This window comes from Bison bison, unplaced genomic scaffold, assembly GCF_000754665.1.
Source record: "Bison bison bison isolate TAMUID 2011002044 unplaced genomic scaffold, Bison_UMD1.0 scf7180017864492, whole genome shotgun sequence".
NCBI classification, from domain to species: domain Eukaryota; kingdom Metazoa; phylum Chordata; class Mammalia; order Artiodactyla; family Bovidae; genus Bison; species Bison bison.
Genome location: NW_011495051.1, coordinates 498,908 through 508,475, shown reverse-complemented (window position 1 = coordinate 508,475; position 9,568 = coordinate 498,908). Strand labels below are relative to the sequence as shown.

General features: G+C 49.0%; 1 protein-coding gene across 7 annotated transcripts in view; it reads left to right on the top strand.

Moving 5' to 3' along the window:
• ACSL6 (acyl-CoA synthetase long-chain family member 6) overlaps positions 1-9,568 on the top strand; it is a 66,189-nt gene that overhangs the window by 29,471 nt on the left and 27,150 nt on the right. For 5 of the 7 annotated variants that reach the window (XM_010863574.1, XM_010863572.1, XM_010863576.1 and 2 more), the window contains 2 exons: positions 7,068-7,141; positions 8,952-9,029. In XM_010863574.1, the coding sequence (XP_010861876.1) occupies positions 7,068-7,141; positions 8,952-9,029 (152 nt within the window). Of the gene's footprint in view, positions 1-7,067; positions 7,142-8,817; positions 8,896-8,951; positions 9,030-9,568 lie in introns of all 7 variants that reach the window. The other 2 variants (XM_010863573.1, XM_010863578.1) reach the window with 2 other exon arrangements.

Below are 9,568 nucleotides of genomic sequence, written 5' to 3'. Positions count from 1 at the left end.
GACTCTGTGCGACCCCATAGACAGCAGCCCGCCAGGCTCCCCTGTCCCTGGGATTCTCCAGGCAAGAACCCTGGAGTGGGTTGTGCCATTTCCTTCTCCAATGTATGAAAGTGAAAAGTGAAAGTGAAGTCGCTCAGGCGTGTCCAACTCTTAGCGACCCCATGGACTGCAGCCTACCAGGCTCCTCCGCCCATGGGATTTTCCAGGCAAGAGTACTGGAGTGGGGTGCCATTGCTTTATTAAAGAGTTTCACAGTGTGAAATTTTGATAACCTGTCCCTCCACCCGGAATTTGGGAGCAGGTCACTACTCTGGCCTTTAACTTTGGATCCTTGCTGATTAAGAATGTGCTCGAGCTTCGAAGCACAGAATCACTTAGTCACAACTATGTGACTAAGTCACTTAGTCACAAAAATGAGTCACTTAGTCACAACTGCTGCCCCCTTGTATCTGGAAAAGAACTTCATGATGCAGAAACAGTGCTGTTGCCTAGCTGTGAAGGACAGGCCTGGTGTCCAGGGCTTTTTCAGACTATGGAATCGCAACTGGAAGCTGAGCCACCTGCCCAAGCTCTACATGGAGGAAACAGAGTACATGGAGCCTAGAAAACAGGTTGCGATTCGTTGCCCAAAGCTCCCACTCCAGAGTTGTGGTGGGTGCCAGAGTGGAGCTGGCAGGGGAGCAGGCCCCTTACCTGGTGTCACCCCACCTGGCCGCATACTCGGATTTCTGTGGCGTCAGCCTGAGCCTGAGCTGTGTCCCTGATGGCTGTCCTCTTGTCCAGCACACCACGGCTGAGGAGCCAGCTTCCCTTCCACAATAAGCATCTTGGCCTTGGCTTCGTCAAGAGCCACGTTGTTCTTTCAGTGAGGAAAGATGGAAAATACTGTCTGCACCTTACATTTGAAATCATGATTCTGGTGGAATCATTCTGGGAAGATTTTTCTGTTCGTGTGTGATAGAAACATCTTTGGAGATTCCCAGAATAAGCCAGTGCTTTGGAGCCACTAGTCAGGTCAAGAAGGCCCTGGAGGAGGTGAAAGCTTGAGGTTTGTCTGTCCTCAGGGATGGCTAATGGGTGGGCGTGTGGTTGGTTGTTCATTTCAGAATAAGTATTAGCTGGATGAAATCGAACTGCCTTTCCCAAATGAAAGATACTCTTGTATACTCTGTGGGTATAACGTAGCTTAATCTGGGGACTTGGGCCCCATGAACGATTGTGCAGATGTATCCTTATGGGTTCATGTACGCTGTCTTCCCAGAGAAGAAAATACAGTGGTCTTTTCAAACATGTCCTTGTTAGTCTGTAGGTCTTTAGCTGTCCTTTTCTGATGTATATGGATTCATTCATTCAGCTCAGTTACCACTGCATCAGACCTGGTGTTAGATGCCAAGGACACAGGGATGGAGAAGACACCGCCCTGCCCTCATGAGCTCACAGCTCATGTCCCAAGGCAGTTCTCTGCCTTGAGGGCCTGCATCCCAGGGTGCGTGGAGTGGTAGGCCACCCAGAGGTCGGCACAGCAGGATGGAAAGGACTCCAGGTCTAAGCAGAGTCTTGAAGGACTGGTGGCTGGAGGAGAAGAGGGGGATGGAGAGGGAACAGCATGTGCAGAGAGGACCAGCAGCAAGAAGGAAAATGTTTCTGTGAGGGAGAGAGGGGTCTGGTTGCAGGGGGGCAACACTGATAGGAGAGGAGTGATGGGGGGCAGAGTTCCAAATCAAAGCTGTGCAGAAGCAGCACGAGAGGCCAGAGGAGGATAGAAGCGGCCAGCATGGTCGGGTGGCTCAGCTGTGCCCACGGGATGCTGCCACAAGAGCGCCCTGGTGCCCGTGTGGTGGGGGCGGCGCTGGGCACAGAAGGTGACGGTGACGGCCTGAGGAGTGGGTGGGAGAGGAGGATATCAGTTCAGCAAGTGTGGACAGTTCTTTCAAGAGCCGTGGCTGTGTCACCAAAAGGCATGCTCCATAACGTTCCTAGCAACGCAAACTTGGGAAGTTGAAATCTGGAAACAACTAAAATGCCTGTCAGCAATAGGATGGTATATCTACACATAGGAAGTCATAACTCAAGTGAAAGAAAAAAAAAAGACACAAAATATCGTATGATTTCTTTTATATTAAATGACAAAGCACAGTAAAGGATTCTCTGGTCTCAGAAGTCAAGGATTGTGGTTGCCTCCTGGGATTCTGCTGCCGTGGAAAGCTGGTGATGTTCTGTTTCTTGATCTGGGCACTAGTTGGCTGGATAACTTGTACCCAGATAACTGGTACCTGGATAATTTTTTTCACTTTGAAAAGAATCTACTGAACTGTGTATGTATTTGGGCACTTTACCATATGTATGTTATATTGGAACAGAGTTTGTTTTTAAAAAAAAAGATCAGCTGTGAAGGGATGACAGCGAACAGAGTGGCAGCTGGTGGAAGCCATGGGGTTGAGGGAAGGTGGAGTTTTTGTTGTTTTCCCGGAAATACTTAAAGGTGTTTTGAACAGTTGGGAGAATGCCACCAGAGACAGAGAAGGGGAGGTGAAGCTCAGTGGAGCAAAGCCCCCAAAGCTCTGCTTTGTGTCAGGGGAGAGAGCAGGCTTCTAAGTACTGTAGAGAGATACCTACCTTGGGGGGACGAAAGGAGGAAGAAAGGCTTCTGGGAGGCCAGGAGGCTGGGAGGCCTCCTCCATGGAGGAGTTAGGGTCCTGCCTGAGGGTGAGATGTGTCATGAACGGACCAGAGTCTAAGGGGGTGCCATGTGAGTCTCTGTGAGGAACACACGTCTCTGGGGCTGGAGACCGTGAGCCTCTGGGGTCACATTGTGGGAGGAATGGAAAAGGGGGGCAGCTGGATTGACTTGGTGGGGTTATCTGAGTGGGGTCCTCCAGGGGATGCCTGGGGACTGAAGAACTTGGCAGGAGAGTGGCTGGAGTGAGGGACCCTGGAGTCCAGCTTGGGAGGGAGGAGGGGCTGGGGAGCATTATGTGTCTGGAGTAATAGGAAAGGGTATCAGCATGCCAGGTTAGTTCTTAGTGGTGGCAGCGGGGCTGGGAGGCTGAGGAGAAGGTGGAGGCCCCAGAACTGGAGTATGCCCTCTATTCCAGCCGAGGATGCCCAGGGAAGCCTGTCATTTCATCTAGTGCATTAAGTGCCCACTGGCCCTACAGCTGTGCCTGCTCAGGGTGGGCTCTCTGGGCAAAGGCTCACCTTGACTTGCGCTTTTTGCACCATCCCATTCACGATTTGTGTGGCCACAGGCCTAAGATTACATCATGGCACTTGTGCTGTGCAGCTTTAGGGGAGTTTCTTAAGCTCTGTTAAGCCTCAGTTTCCTTGGGTAGGAAATGCATACATCTGATACCTGTAGCATAGACTTGTTCCAAGAAATAACTGAGCTACCATATATGAAATGCCTAGCACAGTGCCCACATTGGTTTTCAGTAATTGCCTGCTGTTACAGTGATTATTTGTATTCCTGCTAGTCCTTGAATCTGATGTTTAAAAACATTGGTGGATGTGGGGTTGATGAATGTAAGACTCAATTCTTAAAAAGATTTGGGAACCTTTAGCAGGGAGATGAACACTCTTATCTGTATTATACAACTTCTAAAGCACTTCTGTCACTGGTATCTTTTGTAACCCACTTTTATGTGAAAGCAGAAAAAAAGAGCCAGAGGAGCCCCCAGCCAGACGACCCAACACTGCTCCCAGTCCCTCTCCCATCCATTCCTAGAGGAGAGACCTTGAGCTCAGCTTCACCCCACAGCTGCTCCATCTCAGAACCAACATCCATCCAGGGCAGATCCTCATCCAGTGAAATGCCCTTCTGCTCACCAGCCATGGGTAGCCTACCCAGGAGCACTGGCTAAAGCCAAAATGCTGTTGGCAGAATCTGAAACTCAGAGAGTTTTCTTCCTTCAGCAGCTGGACAGAAAGTGAAGTGCAAGGATGGCGAGTTGATAAGTACAAGGTGGGAAATGGGCCACAGGTCTCATTCTGCCAAGACGCGAGGGCCTGGATGCCCGCCTTGTCACTGACGTTGCACCAGGAAAGGAGAGAACCAGGGGACATGAGTTTGCAACTTTGATGGCACATAGGTCTAGCTGGGAATGCTTAGCCTGTTCCTCCACGTGAGCAAGTTGGAAACATTTCCGTATCATGTTTAAAACAAATGCTACCAGGGGTGTGTCCTTGTCCTGAATCAGAAGCAAGCAGAGCCTTTTCGAAGGCTCACCTCTCACCTCCCAACTCAGACCTGGGAGTCTTCTCCCAGGATTTGCTGCTAGTGTTTACCTCTCCTTTATCCTCTGGGGCCAGATCTCGAGTGGACTTGAGGAAATAATTTGAGCATTTCTTAAGGAATAATTTGAGCATTTTCTTAGAAATTCTGCAACTCACTAGAAGTTTGTAAAATTTCATTTATATCTACAAGAAAACATTTGTTTCTGAAAGCTGTAAGCTTTTCTTATCATGTTGAAGAGGAAAGGGGCACGTCCAACTACATAGAATTGAATAAGTGCTACCACCGTGTGTATCCTGGCCTGCATTGAGTGGAGGCTTTAGACGATTTTCATCAATGAGGACAAATTTCTCTTGAAATTCTCAAACTCTCCACTGAGATTACATTAGATGTGAGCAAGTTACCCAGTCTAGCAGGTCTAAAGCTGTGCAGCATAGTACCATATTTTGTGACAGTTCCGATTTCATACTTGGTATTTTGGGGGTGTTCCTTAGAAAAAAATCCAGAATTTATGACTCCACAGGTGAAAATTTCTAGATGATACTCTCAGAATTGTTTGTGGGCTGAGAGACTCTTCTGGGATTTGTACATAAGAGACAATTCAGGGAAATTTCTTAATAAGGGCCTGGGTTTGAGGAAAGATGCTGGGATGAAAGAAAGAGAAGCAGTAAAACAAAGTGCATGGATCTTATTTTCAAAAGGAGGGTATTTTAACAGCCACCTATTAGAAAATAATGTTTTTTCAATCCTGTAACTTTCTATGTCCCCAAAATCACCTCTGTGATTTGCAATATGGATGTAGGTGCCTGATCACATGTTAAAACACACCACATCTTGGTCAGACAGAGGTGATGCCATTATTGACAAACAGGTCACCAATAGGGTGAGCCTCACAGATTCTAATTATGAGAGCAACTTTGTTTTTGTTTGCATCTATTCTTTTACAATGGCTTGGTGGGGTAGCTCTTTGTCTGCCCCTGGATAAAACTTAGGCACCCATGCCTTTTCTGGTTCCTCTCAGGTGAGTCCCATGGGCGTTGTAAGTCACAAACTCGATCTTAATTCAGAATTACAAGTGTAGGTCCAAAATATGAATGTGTCCACTTCGTTGAGATTTCCCTACCCAGGCCAGGGCTGGCTGCAGGCTGGGTGGGAAAGCTGTGAGATCATGCCTTCCTACCTGGTGGTCCTCCCCTTCCTCCACTGGCTGATAAAGGTTTCTGCCCTCTCCCACCAGATGAAAGTAGGGAGGGAGAATGGTTTGGGGCAGATGTTTACAATTCAGTCTGTTGTTTCATGGACACTTTTAGGAGGTTTGTTAAAGCAGGCAGTGCCTACCTTTGGTTGTCTGCTCCCTGCTTCACATGCGCTTATGTCTCTGGTATATACTTTACTGCCCCCTCTGATTTGAGGGCGGGTACTGGCCTTCGGGTAAGATTCCTCTTTAAGACACCATTCCCATCACCACCTGATGTACCTTCTGTGGACTCCGTGTTCAGTTTCTGGGATTTATTATCTGATTTTCAGCCACAGCCGTCTTCACCTTTCTTATTGGGAACCCCGATCTTTAAGGAACATGATTGTGCTTTTCAGATAGCCTCATTAGGGCCTGAGTTAGCTTGGGTTTCAGACTGGAGTTGGGAGAGAGGACTCCTCATTCCTTCCCTTTTGATGAACTGTAGGACTCAACAGCTCTCCGAAGAAATCCTCACAAATTCTCCTTCATTCATTCGTATTCTCTCTCTCTCTCTCTTACTGAAGTGAAATTCACATAGCCTAAAATTAACCTTTTTAAAGTGAACAGTTCAGTGGCATTTACTCCAATACTCTCTTAACCTCAACTCAGCCCTTTTATTACCTCTTTTCTGGGTGAGGGTTGCAAAGTTAACATTTTGGTTTATTTGGCATTTTGGGGGTAAATTCTACACATGGTCTGACCCCTCACTTTTGGAGTTTAACAGATCATGTATCTCCTGCCTCAGTGGTAACTTGTAATTTAATATCTTTTGTACCTGGCTAGGTCCTCAGAACTTAGATAAGCCCCATTTTACAGGTTAGGAAACGGAGAAAGAGAAAACAACCTGCCAGTGTTGGGCTGCCATTGAGGGGCAAGGCCAGGACTCGAGCCTGGTCAGGTCTGTCCAGGAGCACCAGCAGCGTGTGTCTGCCCCGACAGGCCGTGCTAACCAGTGGCCTCCTCCACAGCCTGCTGTGTCTTCTGTCCCCACCTGGCTTTTGAGCCATGCTAGCAGCCCCTGGCTTCCTCAGGTGCAGCAGTGGAAGGTAGTGTCAAGACACAGCAAGAACATCCATGTCCTGTCTCTGCCAATGAGAAGATGGGAGGGCTCTCCCAGCAGTCCGGGCCTCCAGCCTGGCCTGGACTGGGGCCTTTCCAGGTGTCAGTTACAGTGAGGAAGTCCTCTGCCAGCACAGTTGGCAGCTGGAGACTGGAACAGCACAGGCCCAGAGAGCAGCATGGGTTACTGGGGATATGCCTAAGGAGACTGGGGGCCAAGAGCCTGTGCTCCCTGAGGAAGGCAGAAGGGAAGGCACCGGCCAGCCCATCAGGCCTCGAGGCACTCCCCCTGTGCAGCTGTGTCACCTGCCTTCTGTGGTATCAGGCAGCTGGGAGCCTCAAGGTGGGTGAGCTTCGAGCGTCTGCAGAATGGTGGTCCTTCCCAGCACTCATCTGTGTGGGACTCTGATGGTGGCTGTGGACGAAGGCCAGAGGTTTGCATGGACAGCACTGGGCGTCTGGGACTGACAACTTGGGCGCTTTTCTCAAGGAGTGGCCGATGAGCTTCCAACTAATTTCCTTCTTGCTCTCTCCTTTCAGGGAACCCAAAAGGTGCGATGCTCACCCATGGGAACGTGGTGGCTGATTTCTCAGGCTTTCTGAAAGTGACAGAGGTGAATAAAGTAGAGTCCAATGCAGGTTTACTCTCAAGGTCACCCTCAAGCCTCAGAGGCTTTTCTTTGTGCTTTCTTTTTTTTTCCCCTGATATAATCTAGGCTGCCTTTCCCAGGCAGAAGTTTCTGTTTTCATTAGAGCAATCCCACTTTCACAGATACTTTGAACCACAAACGCTGAAATGATCCATACCTGGTAAATATTCAGTTGATTTCTAATAGTGCTGAGATCCCAGAAAGAAAAAACATGGAAAACTGTTTTCCATTTTTAACTTCAAAAATTGAGATACCTGTGGTTTAATGTATGAAGTGAAGTCGCTCAGTCATGTCTGACTCTTTGCGACCCCATGGACTCTAGCCTACCAGGCTCCTTCGTCTGTGGGATTTTCCAGGCAAGAGTACTGGAGTGGGTAATGTATAACTTTATCTAAAAAGTAATCCTCGGTAACTTGTTTTTCCAAGTAAGTCAGGGTTTAATTCAATCATTTTGTGTTTAAGGACTACTAGAGTCTGAGAAACAACGGCAACTGCTAATTTATAAGGCTGTACTAAAAAAGGTAAATCTAAAATAAAAAAAGCTTGATATCTTGGCCTGACAAAAGCATGTTAGCATTTTTAACCAGCTAAGAAGGAAGGACCTTTTACCACAAGTGGTGAGTATCTGAATGTCCTACAGTTTCCTTAAGGAGGAAGGGACATACCTTTTCACATAAATTAAACTTTTTCTCCACTGTAGAGAAAACCACTATCCATATTTATGCCAGATGGCATTATGGAGCATATGCCCAAATAGTAGGAAAGTTCCTACATCTTGGTAGGAAACAGAGATTTTTGGTAGCTGAGCCCAGGCCAGGAGCCATGAGCAAGTTTCCCAGGGCTTGTCCAGACTCGTCCAAAAGCCAGCCCAGGAGACTGAGGACCTCTGAAAAGGGGCAGAGAGCAGGGAAATCAGCCCAGGAGAGCTCGTCCCTGAGCAGAGCCCCTTGACCAGCGCAGCTCCTGTCCCTGAGGTCAGATCTGGCCCAGAGAGGGGGATCCTGCTCTGGCATCCCCTGTGAAGCCCTGTTCTCAGGCTGTGGCTTCTGAGGCCTGGCTCCACCCGCCACACCTCTGTCCCCAACCCTCATAGGCACAGACCTAGGGTTCTCTGGGCCCCTTTCTCCAAGAAGGACTGGAAAGTGCCAACAGGCTGAGACCCTCTGAATCCCTACCCAGGTGGCCCAGGGCTGCTGGTGAAGTGGGGCCAGAGGCAGCCCCTGCAGCTGTGGGGAGGGGGAGGTGCCTGAGGTGGCAGGAAGGCTGTGTGTGAGGTGCAGGCCCTCCCAGAGGAGACTCCCCTGCGCAGCTGACTCTGCTGGTTTATATGTGCTTCAACTGGCTCTTTGCTTCTGCAGATAACCTAGACCCACTGGCGCTTCGACCTAACACGCGGCTTCCTATGCTGCCCTTTCTCTCACTTTTCTTTCTGCATCTTCTGTCTTCCTCTCACCCCTCCCCCTTCTCACTTTTTCTCTCTGTCGTCTCTCCTCTGTCTCTTCTCCCTCCTCCCCCACCCAGCCCTCCCCCTCTTCCTTTTCGCCCCTCCAGGTCATTTTCTCTTTATTGTTTTACGACTCTCTTGTTGTCTTCCTGTCAGTGTTTCTTTCCTTTCTGTCTCCCATGCCCGGCACCTGCAGAAAGTGATCTTTCCGAGACAGGACGATGTGCTCATCTCCTTCCTGCCTTTGGCTCACATGTTTGAGAGAGTCATCCAGGTAAGACGCCCCCTGACTGACCGGGCCTTGCCTGGGCTCCTTCTGTTTTCTTACAGAGTCAGTGGGCTCCCACTTGTGCGGATGTACACATTTCCTATTTGCCTTTAGCACACATGTTTGAGCGAATGGTACAGGTAAGGCCCTGGCTTCAGGGAGGCACAGTCTGTGCCCTGAACCCGCAACCCTAGCAGAGTGTCACTTTGTCACTGGCAGCGTGAAATAGAACTAAACTGGCCTGTCTTTGGAAGGTGCCACAAGGGGTCAGAGGACCATGGCCCCTCCACCTATCTCTCTTGGGACCTGCCTGCCCCACCTGTGGACATCCCTTGGCTGAGAGAGGTCCCAGCTGATGCATCTGCTCAGCGAGCATTGCTTCTCTGCAGAAGTGCTTTATTGTTCAACCTCTGTGCAATGTGGCTCCGTTTATGCCCAACACACCTATATTTTGTAACTTCCATCACTCACAAACTCCTAAACAGAAAGCAGTAAAGATAGTAAAGTTGGGGAATCAAACTCTCACAGCCCCTCAGGCTATAGATGGCACTGCCATCATGATTGAGCACTAGGACAGACCTCCTGGGGACAGAGAATGGAGGAATCCACATGAGGTTGTAGGGACAGAGAAACATCTGTGTATGTCACTTAAGGAACCAGCCTTGGCACACATTATCTC